Source organism: Eulemur rufifrons, chromosome 8, assembly GCF_041146395.1.
Source record: "Eulemur rufifrons isolate Redbay chromosome 8, OSU_ERuf_1, whole genome shotgun sequence".
Taxonomy (NCBI): Eukaryota; Metazoa; Chordata; class Mammalia; order Primates; family Lemuridae; genus Eulemur; species Eulemur rufifrons.
The window spans coordinates 13816025-13835461 of NC_090990.1; the positions used below are offsets into that span (position 1 = coordinate 13816025).

Consider the following 19437-nt stretch of genomic DNA (forward strand, 5'->3'; position numbering starts at 1 on the left):
TGCTGGGGTCCCGTGGGCGGGACCCTTTCCTTCACTGGCCCTGGTTTCCTGTCTGGGGGCCGAGCTGTCAGCCCTGTCCTGCTATGTCCCGGGTCACCGTGAACATCAAACGCCTCCGTGGGCTGGCTGGAAGGTTGTCAGGGAATGCGAGGAACGCCGTTATCGGGAGCCCAGCTGCACCGAGCAGTAACTCTGGGAACACCCGTGTCCTTCCTGCTCTGACATGGGCCCCTGTGCATGCCACCCAGGCATTCTGCTCGTGTTGGCCACTGCCCAGCGGGTTACAAGTTCACTGCCTATTTCCCCACAGCCCAGAGCGTCCTCAGCCTCCTTTGGGGCCTGTGTGGGGCCGTCTGCGGAATGGACACATCCTCTCCGGGCGTGGCAGCCAGGACATCAGGGTGGGACGTGGGGAGAGCGGTGGTCGGCCAGTGTCCCGCCTCAAGGGTGAGCTGAAGTAGGGGACAGTGGGAGAGGACGGGCATGTCCAGGTCACCCCTCTGGCCGAGCAGAGCTAGGTCTGAACCTGAGGTCCTCCTCTTCCCCCTACAGCAAGTCCCAAGTGATTTGCACTGCAGGGTGGGCCACAAGGTGCTGTGCGAAGATCAGGGACTTGGACCCAGCCGGCCCTAGATGTGATTCTCTCAGCCACTCTCTCACCGTGTGACCTGGGGCAAGCCCCCTCACCTCTCTGCTGTAAAGTGGGGTAAGGCGAAGCCCTCCCCCGGGGGCTGCGATACAGATACGAAATGACATTCGGGAAGACAGCGTGGGGAGTTGAAGAGTAGCTGCCTGTGATCCATGTATCTGCAAATGTATAACGTGGACGTGTAACAGACGTGTTGCAGATACAGCAAATGGTGGTTTGCTAATGGTCTTGCCCTTCCTGCTTTAGGAGTTTACACTTGGTCCTGGGAGATAGAAACACCCACAAGTAAACTTGAATTCTGGCTCGGTCACTTCCTGACTGTGTGACCTCGGGCAAGCTACTTAACCTCTCTGTGCTTCTGTTTTGTCTTCTGTAAGATGGAATAACAATAGTGCCTACCTCATAGGTGTTTGTGGAGATTAAATGAGTTAAAACAGGTAAAGGTGGCCAGGTTTTGCGGTTTACGCCTATAATCCTAACACTCTGGGAGGCCCGAGGTGGGAAGATCACTTGAGGTTAGGAGTTCGAGACCAGCCTGAGCAAGAGGGAGACCCCATCTCTACTAAAAATAGAAAAATTAGCCAGGCGTGGTGGCAAGTGCCTATAGTCCCAGCTACTTGGGAGGCTGAGGCTGGAGGATCGCTTGAGCTCAGGAGTTTGAGGTTGCTGTGAGCCATGATGATGCCACAGCACTTTAGCCCAGGCAATAGAGCAAGACTCTGTCTCAAAAAGATAAAAGAAAACAGGTAAAGGCTATGAAAAGGTTTGTTATTATTAAGAATACAATGACAAAATGTATAAAATAAGGATTTTTCTAAAATAGTCTCAGTTTGAAATGTTCTCTTCAGTTGGCACAAATCACTGAAGCCTGGAAGTCCAGGATGTTGGCATCGCACACTGTGCCTCCAGCACTGCCTTGTCCTCTGGTAATTGCCCCCCAAATCCTTACTGATTAGGGGGAGACCTATCCCCGCCTCTGTGCTGTGCGAAGCTGGGGAGGTGTGCACCCTCTCTGTGCTTTCCTTTTCTTGATGCGGTTGTGAGAACAAGGGTGGGACAGCCGTGTCCCCTGGTACTGGGGAGGCTCCCGCTGCAGGGCGCTGAGTGAAGCCCTGGAGGAGGGGTGGCAAGCCCCTCAGAGACACACAGCACCGCCCCTCCCCTCCCCCTTGCCCGCTTCCAGGCCTGGCCCAGAGTGGGGTGGCCTGAGACACAGCACATTCTCTCTGGGATGGCAGAAGCCCGTGTGTCCACAATGCAGCCATCCCTATCCCCCTGCCCAGCGCTCAGCCTCAGGCCACGGTGTCTCTGGGCCCCGCGTCCTCCCCGGCCTCCCTGCTGCTGTCTCTCTGTCCTGCCGCCGGTCCTCTGGCTTCAGTCCTCTGCCCACAGAGCCGATTGGTGGCATCGAGACCGTCCTGGTGCCCCAGGGAGCCCCAGAGAAGCTTTGGCTCCAGAACCAGATCCTGGGGCTTCTGCTTCTGGCTCTGCTGTGTGGCCTTGGGCAAGTGGCAGACGTCTGAGCCTCAACGTCCTCACCTGTAAAAATGGGCTGGTGATGGGGTGTGTAAGTGAGGTGGGGTGTGTAGGGGGCCGGCTCTTGACCAGGCCGTGCTCAGGGAGCAAAGCCCTTTGCGGTGGGAACAGGCCTCCCCCACCCCCCACATCCTGCACGGCAAGCTGCTCACGCCTTTCCCCGACCTCGGGGTGCTGCGCAGCCTGCGTCCTGGCCTCACACACACACACACGGCTCCTCCCGGCAGGAGCATCTCTCTGCTCATCTCAGCCCTGCCAGCCCTCCCGCCTGGCTTGGTCCCACCCCTCCGTGGAGACTTCTGGCGGCACCCTGGCCTGGGTGTTCTCTCCCTGCCTCCCAGAGGGAAAGAAAGCGGCAGCCTACATGTGGGTTGTTTCTTCGAGAGAGAGAGAGAGAGAGAGAGAGAAGAGAGAGAGAGAAACAGAGAGCGAGAGAGAGATCCCAGGAGACAGGAAGCCCCTTGACAATAAGAACTGGGACCTCTGTCCCTTAATGAAATGCCCTCTAAGGGGAAGAGCTCAGCGGCAGGTGAGCTTTTGGTTTCTAGAGTCTTAGCGCTAGAAAGACCTCCTGGGCTTCCTGCTGGGCAGGGGTGTGGACACTCAGGGAGAATGGCGGCTTGGCTGGCGGGCAGGGAAGGGCCTGTCCATTGTCAGCCTCTTGCCAGTCTCTGCCCGTCAGTCACCCGTCCCACTTGCTCTCCCCACCCCATAATCACAGCTACTGGGCGACATTCACTCAACACCTCCCGTGTCCCAGGCCGTCCCAGGCCGTCCCAGGCCCTCTGCGTGTAGGACGTCATCCTTACGCCGCCCTGTGGCTTCTATCAGGCATCGAGGGAAGATGTCACCTGCCCTGAGCTGCCCAGCTGGCGAGGGCCAGAGGCAGGACGGGACCCAGGCAGCTTGGCTCCAAAGCCTGCCCTGCTGCTGTTGAGCGGCTTTCTCAGCCCTCCTCCCTCTGACCCCGACGTCCTTCCACCCACCCACATTCCCTGCCAGCCGTGGGGCTGCCACCAGCAGAGCGCGCTCCCTGCTGTCTAGGAGCTCAGGCCGTGGTGAGGAGGCGACAGCCCTTGGTTCTCTAGGACTCTGATGAACACCACCAAGGTCTTCAGGGCCTGGGTTCTGGGTGCTCGGGAGGAGCCGTGGCTGCCGCCTGGGCTGGGTGGGGGTGCAGAGTGGAGGCCGAGGCGGAAGGATGAGGGAGGGATTTACGGGGTTGGCAGCAGGGAACGTTCCAGGTGGGGGGACACCGTGTGCAGAGGTGTTGAGGCTGGGGGTGCTCAGGTGACAGCTGGCTTGTCCTCAGAGCCCTGCAGATGCGGTGGCTTGGCACCTAGCCGCCCGGGCACTTCTGTTTCCCGCTGGAATGGAGTACTGTCAGCAACCAGAAGTCTGAGCATTCCTCTATCCCCAGCGCCTGGCACACAGCCCTCTAGGGAAGTCCCTCCTTGGATCTGACCTGCAGCCCACTCTGACCGCCACACATTCCTTCCTAAGCCCTTCACCGAGTGGCTGCTTCACGGCAGCCATAAATAACTTCCGCCAGTGAATGAATTAAGTCCTGGCCAGCAAGGCTTGCCAGAGGCGCTGGGCTTGGTTGAGAGAGGAATTCCATGTCCTGTCCCTGTGACCCTGCAGCTGAGACATTACTGGCCTGGTCTTCAGAGGGCTCCCTTCCTAGACAGCTGCTGCAGGAGCCTCCCAGCCCCCCTGCCATTCCCCATGCCCACGGGAGCACAGGGCTTCTCTCCAGCCACAGCTCCTTGGAAGAGCCCAGAAGGCCCAGCTCACAGCCCTGAGACACTGTTCCCTGTGTGTGTCTGGGGAGGAGCAGCTGGGAGACACGGGGTCTCCTCACATTGTGAGTCCTGCCAGCTACAGGCTGGGGAGCACAAGGTGACACTTCCTGGGTCTCACGTCACGGTGTTAGGCTGGGTAGTAGAGCTTTCAAGGGTGTCCTCGGAGCAGGCCCGGGAGCTGGAAGCAGGGAGGGTGCCTGGGTGAGCTGAGGTGGAGACAGCTTAGCACAGGGGTGTCCCTGGGCAGGCCCCACGTGGAGGCCCGGGCAGGGCTTGGCTTGGCTCCTGCCATCTCTGTGACCCTGGGCCATCCTCACCACGGCCACATCACAGCCTCACCTCCCTGCCACAGCTCTGTCTCACTCGGGTGTTAGTGAGTATTAATGGGGCAGCTGTGTCAGGCCCTGCACCCGGCATACTGGAGCTGCTCTCGAGTGGGAGGTGGATGCTGATGGGTGAGGAAGCGGTTTCAGAGGTGCAGGACTGGCCCAACCTCAAACAGCTGGGAAGTGGTGGAGCCTGGGCTTGGACCAGACTTGTTGGCTGTGTGACAGTTGACCCAGTGACTTCATTGCCTCAGTTTCCCCATCTGTGCAGGGGGCCAATAACCCCCACCCTGCCAGCATCACTAGGATGTTGTGAGGATCTGGTGCAATCTGACTTAGGGAAGTGTTGAGAAAGAAGTGTTCAATGGAGTAATGAGATTGGTTTTCCTGTTATCACAGTGAGCTCAGTGGCTTCCCTGGGGTCAGGAAGAGGGGACTTCTGTTGTCACCAAGAGGGTGAAAGCATGTCCCCCTGACCTTGGGTGCTTTGTGCCATGGCACGTGAGGTGTACCAGGAGGCAGGAAACTTGACCAGAAAAGGCCTGATCTAACAGGCACACAGCTGTGTGTGTAGCTAGTGGCTTTACCTCTCTGAGCCTCAGTTTCTGAATCTGTGGGATGGGAACCACAGTCACTATGGAGCCTTCATGGGATATGCCAGGGGACCCAAGAGAGACTGGACTAGGGGCAGCTGTGGAAGGAGAAAGGGTCCCTCCCTGCAGGCAGCAGCTCCTCCGCCCCGGCCTGTGTGTGCTGACTCTCAGATGACTGCTGACTGCAGGCCAACGCCTGGCAGAGCTTGACTGAAGCCTCCCTGCCCCGCTGCAGGGCTGGTGCCATCCCAGTTCTGAGCAGCGCAGGGCCAGGGTAAGGGTAGGAGCTGTGGAGGCCAGCAGATTTGGGTTCCAGTCCTGACTCCATCACTGCACCTCTGAGCTTCTGTTTCCTTATCTGCAAATGGGGATACTAGTACCTAGCTCAGAGGTGCCCTGGCACACAGTGGGTGCTCAAAAAGAGCAGTTCCTTTTATTCTGGACATGGGTACATCACTCTGGCTGGGGTCAGTGCCAACTCACATTCCTGGGCTTGTAAATGGGCAGGAGCCACTGCTGCTGTTAGGGAAAAACCTACTGTGGCCCCAGCCAGGGGGTCCTGTCCTTCTGTGCTTTCACCCACCAAGGTGCCTGGGACGATGCCTGGTACATGGTAGGTGCTTTGTTTACGCTGGCTGGTCAGTAACCTCCAAGCAGACAGAGACTGTCTGTCCTGTTCCCTACTGTTTCCTTAGAACCTAGAATAGAGCCAGGTACACAGCAAGTACTCAGTCATGTGTTTGGAAATGAGGAATGATTGAAAAAGTTGAATGATGCCAGGCGCGGTGGCTCACGCCTGTAATCTTAGCACTCTGGGAGGCCAAGGCGGGAGGATCCCTTGAGCTCAGAAGTTCGAGACCAGCCTGAGCAAGAGCGAGACCCTTTCTCTACTAAAAATAGAAAAATTAGCCGGGCATGGTGGCACATGCCTGTAGTCCCAGCTACTTGGGAGGCCCAGGCAGGAGAATCACTTGAGCCCAGGAGTTTGCGGTTGCTGTGAGCTAGGCTGAGCCACAGCACTCTAGCCCAGGTGACAGAGCGAGATTCCATCTCAAAAAAAATAGCCAGTTATGTCCAAAAATAATAATAACAATAATAAATTTAGCCAGGCGTGAAGGCGCACACCTGTAGTCCCAGCTACTTGGGAGGCCCAGGCGGGAGAATCGCTTGAGCCCAGGAGTTCAAGGTTTTGGTGAGCTATGATCAGGCCCCTGCACTCCAGCCTGGGTGACAGAAGGAGACCCCATCTCTTAAAAAAAGAAAGAAAGTTGAATGCACAAGCATCAGGCCCTCCCACCAGGATTCAGCTGCAGGAGGGGCATGTATGTCATGGGCTGACCCCCCATTTCCTCCCTCCCGACTAATCTGCAAAGATTAACTCGGGGATAAAGCAGGTCACGGCCACTGACCCAGGGCTTTGGAGCCAGCAACCCAGGCCAGTGAGTGCACAGGGTGCGGTGGCCACTCCTGGGGGCCCTCCTTGTCCCAAGATGGCACTCATGTACCCCAGCCTGGATGTGATCCTCACAACAGGCCTCAGCCTCCTCCTGCTGGGGGTGGCCCTGGGGCTGCTGTGCTTCTTCACCTGCCGCCTGGCCAGGCCGCTCAGGTAGGGGGACTCGCCGGCCCCACCCTTCCCCTGCTGGATTCCCTGCCCTGGGCTCCTCCAGCCTCCGTTTGTTCTGGTGGGGTAGAGCAAATGGGGGTGCTACTGATCTCGCCTACCCTTCGTGGAAAGGAGACTGAGGCCGGGAGAGGTTGAGCCCTGGAGTCAGCCTGGGTTAGAACAGCTCTTGGTCGCAGACCAGCCAGCCCCTCTGCTGTTTCCTAAGCTGTGAAACGGGGGCCAATAACACTTGTAAGATCATGGATGTAAACAGCCACAGTGGGGTGCAATGTGAGTGCCCAAGAACCATAGTGCCTTGTGTCCTATTAGTCTGTCACTTGCCCTGGAGCTTTTGAGACGTAGGCCAAGGCTGGCTGTTTGCTGACTCCAAGGCGCTCCTGTACCTTCTGCCCCAGGTTGTTGAGTCAGTCCTCAGGGCCAAGGCCTGGCCCCTCTGCCCCCTCTCCTGGCCTGCCAAGTAGCTGCTCCTTCTCCAGAGCCCAGCCAGGACTTCTGCACACTTGTCATAAATAATCAGGCCACGTAGCCGGGAGCCTGGCAGAGAAGGTCTGGCTGGGAGTTGGTGGGGTGGCAGTGGGGCTGGCACACACCCCAGGCCCCATTCCATGCTGGTAGAGCATTGGCAGAGGATGGTGGGCAGCCGGGGCCCCCGCAGCCCCAGGCTGGGCCCCGCAGAGTGCGTCACCCAGGCCTGCCAGGGAACAACCCTGGGAGCCTTGGCACGGGGGAGGGGTTTGAGAGGCAGAGCCGGCAGGGAGGCTGTGGCTTTGAGGGGTTCCCCTCCCTGTCCCGGGCAGAGGCAATGGGAGAAGGCACCTGTCTCTGGGCCAGACCCATCTCAATGCATGTCCCTGGGGCCAAAATTCAGAGCATCCGGCCTGAACCACTGGCATTTACAGAGCGGCTACTGTGCGCACAGGGTCAAGGCTACAGAGATGGCTAAGGAGGTGTTTACTGTCACCAAGCTTCAGTCTCACCTGTGTTGGACCCTAGGTGCAGGAAGTGGAGTAAGTTCTCTGTGTCAGTGTGTGATTACTGTCGTGGACTCTCAGCTCTTGTTTTATTTATCCATTTTCTCCTTCATCCGTGCTCCCTGCCCCCCACTAACATTCCCACGGCTCCCCTACAGGTCCCCGTGCTAATGTATTTAATATGTCCTTGTAAGTTACGCAGCATTCCGTGGGCGTGGTCTGCGCGCACACACAGGAGGCTGCGCTTTAGTCTCCTGATGCCTCGCTCAGTCCACGTCTTTAGGTTCTGTCCATGCTGCTGTTTTGACATCTACTCTAGTTTTGATGCCGCTGCCACAAGACATGCCTCCCTACCCCTCGCTATGGACAGACAGGTCGCCCCCAGCACCCCATATCCATAAACCCGCATTAAAGGGAATTTGCCAAAGGTTTCCCTGGTAAGTATGATGGTTTCCATAGATTTTTGGCATAAAGGCTCTATCAGGTTAAAGAAATGCTTTTCAATACCTGGTTTTCTGCGGGCTTTTGTCCTATAGTTGTCTATGTCCCCATTCCCTCCCCCTAGATGATCTCGCCAAGTTTTATCAAGGCTTTAACTGTCACCTGTGTGCCCGTGACTCCCGGATTTATCCCTCTAACCAAGACCTCTCCAGAGGCCAGACTCACATTTCCAACTGCCTGCTGGATGTTTCCACTTCTAAAAGATGCCTCGACTCAACACGTCCAAAACCAAGTTCCCAGTTCTCCCCACAAAATCTACTCCATCTCACACCTCAAAACGCCACCCCAAAGGCTGAAAGGCCGGCTGCTTTTTTCTTAAGATCAGGAACAGGGCAGGGATGTCCACTTTTGGCACCCAGATCAACAAGCAGGACACTTCACCGGCACCTGAGAAGTCTCCACACCCCCAGGTGGGAGTCCTTGTCCTGCCTTCTGACACTCTAGGTTAGCTCATACTGTCTGTTGTTGGAATCATGTAAGCGCCCTTGGGTCTGGCTCCCTTCGCCCAGCCTTGCCTTCCTGAGGTTTGCTCATGTTGCGTGGAGTTGTGGGTCACGCGCACTGCTGTGGGGGCTGTGTGCTGTGAGCACAGTGTGTCTACCCAGCCTGCTGCACGGGGACACCGTTAGGAAGCCATCGTGAGCAGGGCTGGCAGGCACACTCTGCGGGAGATGAGCGGGTCGTGGGGCACACGTAGGATGCGCAGCTTTGGGTCTGCCTGTTTTCCTGGGCAGCTGAAACACGCTCCGCAGTCAGCGGGTGCCCCGGTGGCTCCACATCCCCGCTGACACTTGCACTGTCTGCACCACAGAGGAAAGAATTCCGGAGGATTCTTCCCTCCCCCCACCTCCTTCCTCAGGGCCCCGGCTTCCGCCCGCTGTAGATATTCACTGTGCCAAGCACGGGCAGCACAGAGACTGACCAGGCAAAGTCCCTGCTCTCAGAAGCTCCCGGTGTGGCGGCCAAGAGGGACCAGTAAAGAATTATTACTTTCGGAACGGGGAGGGCCGTGCAGTGATTGCTGTGGCATCTTTGGAGGTAGGACATTGGAATGAGGGACCATCCTGGAGGCTTCCTGAAAGAGGTGATTTCAGGTTTTAAAGGATTTTAAATAATACCTTAGTGTGTTAATATTTATATCAATTTAAAACATTTTTCTGATTTTAGGATTTGCTATAGAAATCTTTGGAAACCGAAGGGGAATTAAAAAACTTAGAAATCATCTGAAATTCCAGCCCTCAGTTAAAAGTGCGGTTAGATGTTAGATGTAAGGTATTTTCCTTCCAATGTTCACTCCGTGTCCCCCAGCCCCCCCGCTCCAGAGGCCTTGCCTGTGGCACGGGGGTGTAGGTTGCACGTTTTTGAGGTTGAATCAAGATCCCTTTTACCAGTAGCACTGGTTTCTTGTTTTTCTTTCAAAACATTTTTTATTCTGTTTTTAATCGACACTATTGCACTACGGTGGTTTCTTATCTATCACAACACTTTTCTGATGGGAGAGTGGGTATTACTGCCTTTCCCACAACAAACGGAATAATCATTTATTACCAGGGAAACTCTTGCCATGTAAAATTGTTCAGCTTCCAGTAAGGCTCCTACACAACAGGGTTACTACATTTCTCAGCTGCCAGTGGGGTTGTCCCTTGCGATGCTAACAGGATGACCACAACTTAAAAACATCCTTCTTGCTCATTTTAGGCAACTTGAAAAACTCAAAAAAAATTAAAAAGGGGAAACAATCATTCAGAGAAAACCGCAGTTAATGTGTGAGTGCGTTTCCTTCCAGTCTTCTCTTTTTATAACATTATTTAACTATTACAAAGGCAATGCTGTCCCAACACAGAAGAAAACTTGTGAAATGCGGAAAAGACAATGAAAAAAATCACAGTCATCTGTGACATGATGAAATGGCCGCCCTTACCAGCTAGTCCCTTCCCGTATCTGCCTCCTGCCATTTTTATACCTCTTACCACAAATGACAAGCTCTAGAAGAGAATGTAGCAAACGCAGGTGTCCTGTAAGGGCAAATGACCCTGTAGGAAAGGATGGGCTCTTGGTTTTGTCCTGATGTGCTTGGGACACAGATAATTAAAAGGCCGAAGACTAGTGTTCTAGACAGGGCTTGTTAAGATGTGGTCCGTGAAGCAACAGCACGGGCGTCTCCTGGGAGCTTATTAGAAATACCATCGGACACTGGGGTTAAGCCCGCCAGGAGCCCGCCAGGAGATGCCGATGCTTCCTGCAGTTGGAGAAGCGATGCACAGTGCTTGGACTCAGAGCTGGTGGCTTTGGATGGGTTGAAAGTGGGAGTTCACTTGGGAAATGGGAGGGGACTACCTTGCAGCGTGGAGAGCAGTGAGTGCTTACACAACTGTCTGTGTGATCAAGCTTCCTACGAGAGGGACCACCTGGGTTTGGCAGCCCAAAGTCTAGCCCCACGCCTGGTCTGTGATAAGTGCTCAACAAATACTTGCTGAATGAACCAAGGGATGAATAAGTGAATGAAAAATGATCTCTGGAGCTGTGCCCCACGTGTCTTTTTTTCTCTTTTTAATTTCTAGGATCGGAACATCAGTTAACATCTGACCACTGCCAGCCCACCCCCTCCCACCTACGTCAGTCACATCTCGGGGCTCCAGAGAGGAAGCGGGTCTTGGGTGCACCATGATTTCAGCATTCTTAGTACTGGCCATTGGCACCTGCCTTACCAACTCCTTGGTGCCAGGTAGGATTGCGGGCACAGGTGGAGGGAGGAGAAGACCTGGTACAGGTGGAGTAGGATGAGGGCAGTGTCTGCGTTCAAGGTCAAAGAACCATCAAAGATTTTAAGAGCTGAAAACAGTGTTCAGAGCAGGAAATGTGGCTCTGCTACTGCCTGTGTTAGTGTTGGACAGGTTACCCCTTTTCCCTGTATGTTGTCCTGTTCTTTCATTGGGGTTTCTATTTTTCTCCTATATCCCTAATAATCTAAAATATAACTAATTCTGGAGACTCTTCCAAGTCTTGGTTGCTAAGTTTCCTGTTGGCTCTATCTGCCTACCTTCCCCCATGGCAGTACATTTTCTTATAGTTTGTAGTTCTTGCTTGTGAAGTCCTCTGCAGTAGGAGTTTTATGTTTTGCTTTTCAGTTGGAGACTCACGTGGAGGTGTGTCAGTGGAGCAAGGTGTCCGATTCTTCAGGGCCCTACGGGTTCAGCTCATTCTAGACAAGTTTTTATGTCAATTGCTCAGTTTGCAATTCTTACACTATGAATCCAGACCCCCTCTTAGACTTGACCCAGATTCAGACCTGTCTTCCCCATCCCTTCTGTAGCGCCAAAGTGAAATGTGCACATCAAAACACCTTCTGTTACCCCCGTTTCTGCTCTGACATCCCAAGCTTCCTCCGCACCAGCTGCTGTGTACCCCCCCTGGTTTTGGCTTCCCTCTTAAATTCTTCCTCCTGGGGATTTTCCTTCCCCCTTTTCTTCCTTTTTCAAACTATATGCTGTTTTCGATTGTTTGTTTTTAGCATTTTGGTATCTGTAGTCGGAGAGGGGCACCCTCTTCCGCTTGAGCTGTCATGTGGCTGGAAGTCCCCATCTGCCCTGCCTGAGCCTCAAGTTCTCCATCTGTCCAGGGAAGATAATAATTCCTTCTTCTTAGGGCTCCTGTGAGAATTGCATGGGACAGTCACAGTGGCTGGCAAGGAGTGGGTGCTCAATGAATGCTGGTCTCTCCTCTTAGGAAGACTATGTTTCAATTCATGAGATTGGGGTGCAGGGGGACTGACCCAGCAAACCAGCAGCCGAGGTGGGAGAGACCTGAGCTGCTGGACTCTCAGGCCGTCACTCCCCTGAGAGCCCACGAGGCCTTTCTGTGTGCATCTCTGGGGACCCCAAGTCACTCTGGGATGGGGTCTCTCCTTTCTCAGCACACACAACCCACCTGGGTGAAAGTTCATCTGATGGATGAAAAGGGAAAAAGATGAAAACGACAAAATGAAAAACCTTCAAATGTTCAACAATTCAACTTTGTGTACCTGTTTCATTTTAGCCATTCTGTTGTGTGTGTAGTAGTATTACATTGTGTTTTCTTTTTTATTAGGTATAACTTACCTAAGGGGTAACAAATAAAGAGCACAAATCTTAAATGGATAGCATGATGAATTTTTACATAGATTTGTACCCTTTCCAGTAATGGGACATCAGGGAGGTGTGCCCCTCCCAACCAAACCCAACCTCCTGCCAAAGGATATGGCCAGGCCTACTCCTGCCACCGTAGACTCATTTTGTCTGCTTTGAACTTGATATGAATGAATCATACAATCTGTACTGATAAGCACTCTTTCCACCTAGCATTAGCTCATGAGCATTTGCGCGTGTCTTTCAATAGTCTCCAAAAACAGTGGCCTCCTGGTATTCAGCTGTTCAGAACCACCATTGCCTAAACCAGTCCTCTAGTGAGGAAGCCAGTTTGGAGACAAGTGAACTGGGTGGCTCTAGTGAAAAAGGCAAGGACGCTGCCCTCGCTGGACTCCCGGTCTAGCAGGGAGCAAGGGCCTGGGGAGACTGGTGGCACAGCTGTGCTGGGAAAGGGTTACAGGTGCAAGCGGAGACCTGGCAGGCTGCTGGGGGTGGGGGCGGGGCAGGGGGTCAGGATGGGCAGGAGTTCTTCACCCAGATGGCCAAAGAGGCTCCATGGCCACAGGCACTGTGGTGTGTTTTGAGGGAGGCGGGAGGGAGACTGGAACCAGCCTGGGCCCGTGGAACCTCTGAGCAAAACCCTCGGCCCAGGCCACCTCCACAGGCTTTCTCTGCCGTCATCCTCTAACTGCCCGTGGGCAGCGCACGGTCTCCCCTTTCCCCGGGGCAGAAACCCTGGCGAGAGGAGCTTCCCTAAAGTCTGCCCGCTGCACAGAAGGGCCCAGGCGCTCCAGCTCCCCAGCTGGGGATGCTGCCTGTGAGGTCTGAAAGTGGTGCCCTCAGCAGATGCTTCCAGAAGTGACAGGTTGGCTGGTGCGGTGGCTCACGCCTGTAATCCTAGCACCCTGGGAGGCTGAGGCAGGCAGATCGTTTGAGCTCAGGAGTTCGAAACCAGCCTGAGCAAGAGCGAGGTACTCCGTCTCTACTGAAAATAGAAAGAAATTAGCTGGACAACCAAAAATATATAGAAAAATTAGCCGGGCATGGTGGCGCATGCCTGTAGTCCCAGCTACTCGGGAGGCTGAGGCAGGAGGATCACTTGAGCCCAGGAGTTTGAGGTTGCTGTGAGCTAGGCTGATGCCACGGTGCTCTAGCCAGGGTGACAGAGCAGGACTCTGCCTCAAAAAAAAAAAAAAAAGAAGTGACAGGTGGAGCTGGGGCTGCCGGGGTGAGGACAGTGGGCTGAGTGTTTGGAGAGGGGTGACAGAGGGGAGGCCTCTTGGGGAGGGCTGCGGGCTGTGCTCGGCCGAGGCTAGAGGTGGAGCACGGCCGCCCGCTGCTCCTCGAGGTCCTCTCAGAGGCAGGGGCACGGGGCGGGAGGCGTGCGGGTTTCCCGCCCTTCCTCTGCGGCTCTAATCCTGGTTTCTTCGTTTCCTAACGTGGCGTAGTGGTGCCCGCCCGCTAAGGTTGCCGGGAGGGTAAAGGAGATGCCGTGTGTGGGGAGCGCTTGGCACGTCGCCCAGAACCGGGTGCGTGTAAGAAAGGAGACCCGTTCTCGCCACCCACGGCTGTCCTGAGAGCAAGCGTGGGTCTGAGCTGGGTCAGACGATGAGGGTTGTGTCCCCAGCCCATGAATGTGCCACATGGCCTTGGACACCCCTCCTGACCCCAGTCTTCCCTTCAGTGCAGTGGGAGGCCATTGAGAGAGGAACTCGCGAACCCCTCCTGTCTTTAGGCTTCTGTGTTCCCACGGCAGGGGCGATAGAGGGGACCCAAGCACAGACAAAAGCCCCGCTGGCAGTGGGAAGGACGCTGGTCCCCATGGTCAGGATCCTGGGCTTCTGCCTGGAAGGAAAATGGATCCCAGCCCTAGAGATAGGACCACGGGTAGGCAGGGGCAACTGCTGACCCTCTCCCGTGGATCAGGTGTGTCACCTGCCTTCTCCAATCCAGCCCTTATGTAGCGACCCTGAAAGGATGGTACAAACAACCCCATTTGTCAGGAGAGGAAACTGAGGCTCAGGGAAGCCCGTGCCTAGAGTCACACAGCTGGTACTTGGCACAGCTGCGGTTTTAATTGAGATCTCTCTGGCGCTAAAGCTATGGACTGATTGCTGGATGAGAGAGAGAGAGAGAGAGAGAGAGAAGTGTTTCTATTTCTCATTTTATCTCAGAACCTCATGGCGCTGTCCAAATGCGTTGTCATCAGTGAATGGGTGAAGAGTGACGGATGAGGGATTAGAGACCGAGACTGTCCTCCTTGGTGGTTGATCCTAACAGGGGTGAGACTGTGTGGCTACTTTAAATTTGATACATTAAACAAAAAGCAAGTTTTGCTTTCCAGCAAAGCTATTAACTCTGCCACCGAGTCAGATTCCTGCTGAGCCCACTTTAATGGATAAGCCAGGCAGAGTTGATAATTGATAGCTGGCTGCCTCTGGGACGCCCGCCGTTGGAAGCAGCTTGTTCTGTGGAGTAGGTTAAACATTACCCTGCTGGTGCCAGCACAGTTCACTTGCTGCCCTGGCAGATCGTCTCTCTACTGGGTGGAAGGAGAGGCCGTGCGTTTTGGAGGGAAGCCCAGCTCTGCTGTGTCCACCAGCACTGTGTGGTCTTGGGTGGGTCACTTGTCACTGAGACTTGGTTGCCTCATTCTGATACCTGGGAGAAGACCCTGGCTTGTGGGGAGGATTTGACTGGCACAAGTTTATTATTTTTTTTTTTATTTATTTTTTTTTGTTGTTGAGACAGAGTCTCACTTTGTTGCCCAGGCTAGAGTGAGTGCCGTGGCGTCAGCTTAGCTCACAGCAACCTCAGACTCCTCGGCTTAAGCGATCCTACTGCCTCAGCCTCCCGAGTAGCTGGGACTACAGGCATGCGCCACTATGCCCGGCTAATTTTTTCTATATAGATTTTTAGTTGTCCATATAATGTCTTTCTATTTTTAGTAGAGACGGGGTCTCGCTCAGGCTGGTCTCGAACTCCTGACCTTGAGCAATCCACCCGCCTCGGCCTCCCAGAGTGCTAGGATTACAGGCGTGAGCCACCGCGCCCGGCCAACTGGCACAAGTTTATAAACCACAAGATGTGTTGTCCGAGGTGGGCAGCTACTGCTCCCTCCCCCGGGTTCAGGCATTCCAGCCTCAGCGATGCGGCGCTGGGGATGGGACGCCACCCTTACCTCCTGCCAATGACCCTGCTCCTCTCTGCACAGAGAAAGAGAAAGATCCTAAGTACTGGCGAGACCAAGCCCAGCAGACCCTGAAACATGCCCTGGGGCTTCAGAAGCTCAACACCAACGTGGCCAAGAATGTCATCATGTTCCTGGGAGATGGTGAGGCCTGGGGTCCCCAGGGGGACTGAACAGGGCACCTGGGTGGGAGGGAGCCCAGGGCCCCAGGCTGAAGGGGCCTTGTTGATGAGGCTGGGACACTGAGGGGAGGGTGTTAAAGAAGATGGGGGGCAGGCTGTGGACCCTAGAGGTCTGCTCTGCCAGGCTGTCCCCTAAGGGTCTGGGGAGGGAAGGGAGAAAGGGGCCACCCGTCCCACTTTCAGAACCACACCCTGATGCCACTGCCCCAGCCTGCCTTGGCACCAAACCAGAGAGCTCAGGGTACCCGAGAAGGCTGACTGGAGAGGTAGGCAGCCCCAGAGACTGAGGTTCCCACTCCCCGCTACAGGGATGGGCGTCTCCACGGTGACAGCCGCCCGCATCCTCAAGGGCCAGCTCCACCACAACCCTGGGGAGGAGACCAAGCTGGAGATGGACAAGTTCCCCTTCGTGGCCCTCTCCAAGGTGAGCCCCAGCCCCAAGCGCTCCTGGCCCAAGCTTCCCACCTCTCGACGTGGCAGATGGAGCAAGGGGCAGGGTTCTGCTGGACCCTCCTATAAACCCTGGGCAGGCCATGACATGGCCGTCAGACCTCCTGGTCCCCGAGGCCCCGCTGTGAAACCAGAAGGGCAGCAGCCACTTCCCAAGACTAATTTTGAGGCTTTTAACTCATTGATTTAAAAATCTTTTTACTTAAGTGTAGCATACACAGAAAAAAGCGCACAAGTATATGGCTTGAATTCTCACAAAGTACATGTTGTATAACCGGAATCAGGTCAAGCAACTAGATGTGACAGCAGCCAGAGGTCCCCTTGAGTCCCCCTCCAGTCCCTGGACCCCTCCCCATTGAGAGTAGCTACCATCCTGACTTTTAACACCACAGATTAGCTGCGCCGGCTTTTGTATTTCATATAAACGGAATCATGCCGTGCACAGTTGTCCCTTGGTGTCTGTGGGGGACTGAATCCAGGACCTGGCAAGGACAGATACCGAAATCCGTGGATGGTCAAGTCCCTGATATAAAATGGTGTAGTGTTTGCATATAACTGTGCACATCCTCCCATGAACTTTAAATCATTACTAGATTATTTACAATACCTCATACAGTGTAAATACTATGTGAACAGCTGTTAAACTCTATTTTTTAGGGAATGATAACAAGAAAATAAGTCTGTACATGTTCAATACAGATGGAAGTTTTTCCCCAAATATTTTTCTTTTTAGAGATAGGGTCTCACTCAGTCATCTGGGCTAGAGTGCCGTGGCGTCAGCCTACCTCACAGCAACCTCAAACTCCTGGGGTCCAGTGATCCTCCTGCCTCAGCCTCCCGAGCAGCTGGGACTACAGGCATGCACCACCATGCCCGGCTAATTTTTCTTTTTTTTCATAGAGATGGGGGGTCTCGCTATGTTGCTTAGGCTGGTTTTGAACTCCTGGCCTCAAGTGATCCTCTGGCTTTGGCCTCTCAAAGTGTTGGAATGACAGGTGTGAGCCACTGCACCCGGCCTTTCCCTAAAATTTCCCAATCTTTGGTTGGTTGAATCCATGGGTGCAGAATCCACAGATATGGAGCCCATGGAAGGCCAACTATACACTCTTTTATGTGCAGTTCTAGTTCATTCATTCTCTCCCAAGGTGGTTCATGAAGTTAATTAGATTATCACACCTCAGAGATGTTTTGGTTTTGGTTCCAGATCACTGCAAAGAGCAGATATTTCAATGAAGTGAGTCACACAAATATTCTGGTTTCCCAGTGCATATACAAGTTGTGTTTACACTATACTGTAGTCTCTTAAGTGTGCAATAGCATTATGTCTAAGAAATGTACATCCCTTAATCAGAACATACTCCATTTGCTAAAAAATGCTAAAGAAGTGAGCACATGCTGTTGGAAAAAATGGCACCAATAGGCTTGCTCGACACAGGGCTGCCAGAAACCTTCAATTGGTAAAAAACGCAGTATCTGTGAAGTGCAGTAAAGCAAAGTGCAATAAAAGGAGGTGTGCCCGTACCGATGTGCGTTGTTCAACGCAGCGCATGATGGTGGTAGCTGCTGCTGGCGGTGGTACGTAATGACCTCCAGATACTCCAGGTCAGGCCCTGGCTCACTTCTGGGGGAACAGCAGGGACTGTTGTGCTTTCTGTGCCTTCGAGGTGCTCTCAGGCTGCTGGGGAAGCGGGACAGGAAAATAGTTTCAGGGCCTCTACTCGAGGTTTGAATGGACGAGCGGCCACAGGCGGGGCCTCTCAGTCCCGGCCGCCTTCTCCTGCTGCCTTCCGCCTCCCCTGCCCTCCCTGGCCCCCAACCCCACACTCCTCCAGGATCACCACCCCCCACCCCGCTTTCTCCAGGACTCACTGCTTCCCCGCCCCTTGCTGGCTCCTGCAGCCCCAGACCCCGAGGCAGGCCGCCGCTGACCCCACCTGGCCCCCACTGCTCTGCCGGCCCCTTCTCCACACGTTGGAGAGCTGGAGTCCTGCCCAGCCCTGCCAGGGCACAGGGAATGGCGGCAGGAAGCACGCAGCTAGGTGACCCTGTGGCTCGGCAGGGGGGACTCCGGTGGGTAGTGGGCTCAGCTCAGGCTGCAGGGGTCCTCCCTGTGACCCTTGTGCCCAGTCCCCATAGTGTGAGTGGACGGGGTGGGTAGCAGCCCAGCCAGGGCCTGGGCATCTCTTGACCCTCTTCTCCGACCTGCAGACGTACAACACCAACGCCCAGGTCCCTGACAGCGCAGGTACCGCCACCGCCTACCTGTGTGGAGTGAAGGCCAATGAGGGCACCGTGGGGGTGAGTGCGGCCACCGAGCGCACACAGTGCAACACCACCCAGGGGAATGAGGTCACCTCCATCCTGCGCTGGGCCAAGGATGCTGGTGAGTGGGGCTGTGGGGCAGAGGCCGGGGCCCGGCTCTGGGACCTGTCTGGGCCTCAGTTTTTCCAACTGTACAATGGGGACAGGGTAGGAAAAGATTCCCCCTGGGGCTCCCAGCTCTGACCTGGGCATCCATGAAATGTTCATGGGATCCCTCCTGTGACACGGAGGCTGGTGTTCTGGGACAGTCCCAGTTCATTTCCCTGAGTCTATTCATTTCACGATAAAATGGGGGGGTGGGGGGAACGTAGGCCCTCATAGGCTTGGAGAGAGGACAGTAAAGACCTAGCCCAGCGCCCGCCCTGTGGGGTTCAGGAAATGCCTCCTCCTTTTGCCTTCCTGAAATTGGGAGGCCTGGCCTGCGCCCCTGGGAACTTTGGAGTCTGGGGACGAGGCTGACAGACACAGGTGGCGGGACCACACTCCACCTGAGATACCTTTTGAGGGGCCCCTGGGGGGCTTCCTGTGGGACTGGGGCTGGGTGGGGCCCTTGATGAAAGAGAGGACTCCGGCCCAGCTGCTCACAGCTCAAGGCCCCTGGAGGTGGGGAGAGGGCCGCAGGGGCGGAGTGTCCCAGTAAGGCTGTTTGGAAGCCACGCCCCCTCCTGACACAGATGGGGAGACTGAGGCCTGGGCAAGCAGTGGAACTGACAGGAGGCCAGTCTTGCGCTGGCGGGGGGAGAAGACAGCTGGGACCCCCCCCCCCATCTGCAGACGAGCCAACCAGTCCTCTCCCACACCCCAGGGAAATCTGTGGGCATCGTGACCACCACGAGAGTGAACCACGCCACGCCCAGCGCCGCCTACGCCCACTCGGCTGACCGGGACTGGTACTCGGACAACGAGATGCCCCCAGAGGCCCTGAGCCAGGGCTGCAAGGACATCGCCTACCAGCTCATGCACAACATCAGGGACATCGATGTGAGTGCCCGGGTGTGGCTGGGGCGGGGACGCAGTGTGGGAGCTGGGGCCCGTGCTGGGCAGGAGGCCTCAGGCCCCGGCTGGCCCAGGACAAGCCGCCAGACCTGCTCCCCTCACACCGGGGATTTGCGGTTGGGGCGGGCGGGCACTGGAGGATTTCTCTGCGGCGGGGCTGCGGGG

At 55.3% G+C, this 19437-nt stretch overlaps 1 protein-coding gene across 6 annotated transcripts in view; it reads left to right on the forward strand.

The window, feature by feature from the left end:
* The window catches only part of ALPL (alkaline phosphatase, biomineralization associated), a 58111-nt gene that overhangs the window by 28496 nt on the left and 10178 nt on the right, over nucleotides 1-19437 (forward strand). For 3 of the 6 annotated variants that reach the window (XM_069479470.1, XM_069479469.1, XM_069479466.1), the window contains 5 exons: nucleotides 10570-10733; nucleotides 15347-15466; nucleotides 15813-15928; nucleotides 18163-18337; nucleotides 19082-19257. In XM_069479470.1, coding sequence (XP_069335571.1) covers nucleotides 10673-10733; nucleotides 15347-15466; nucleotides 15813-15928; nucleotides 18163-18337; nucleotides 19082-19257 — 648 coding nt within the window. In that variant the 5' untranslated portion in view covers nucleotides 10570-10672. Of the gene's footprint in view, nucleotides 1-9031; nucleotides 9047-10567; nucleotides 10734-15336; nucleotides 15467-15812; nucleotides 15929-18162; nucleotides 18338-19081; nucleotides 19258-19437 lie in introns of those variants that run through there. The other 3 variants (XM_069479471.1, XM_069479465.1, XM_069479467.1) reach the window with 3 other exon arrangements.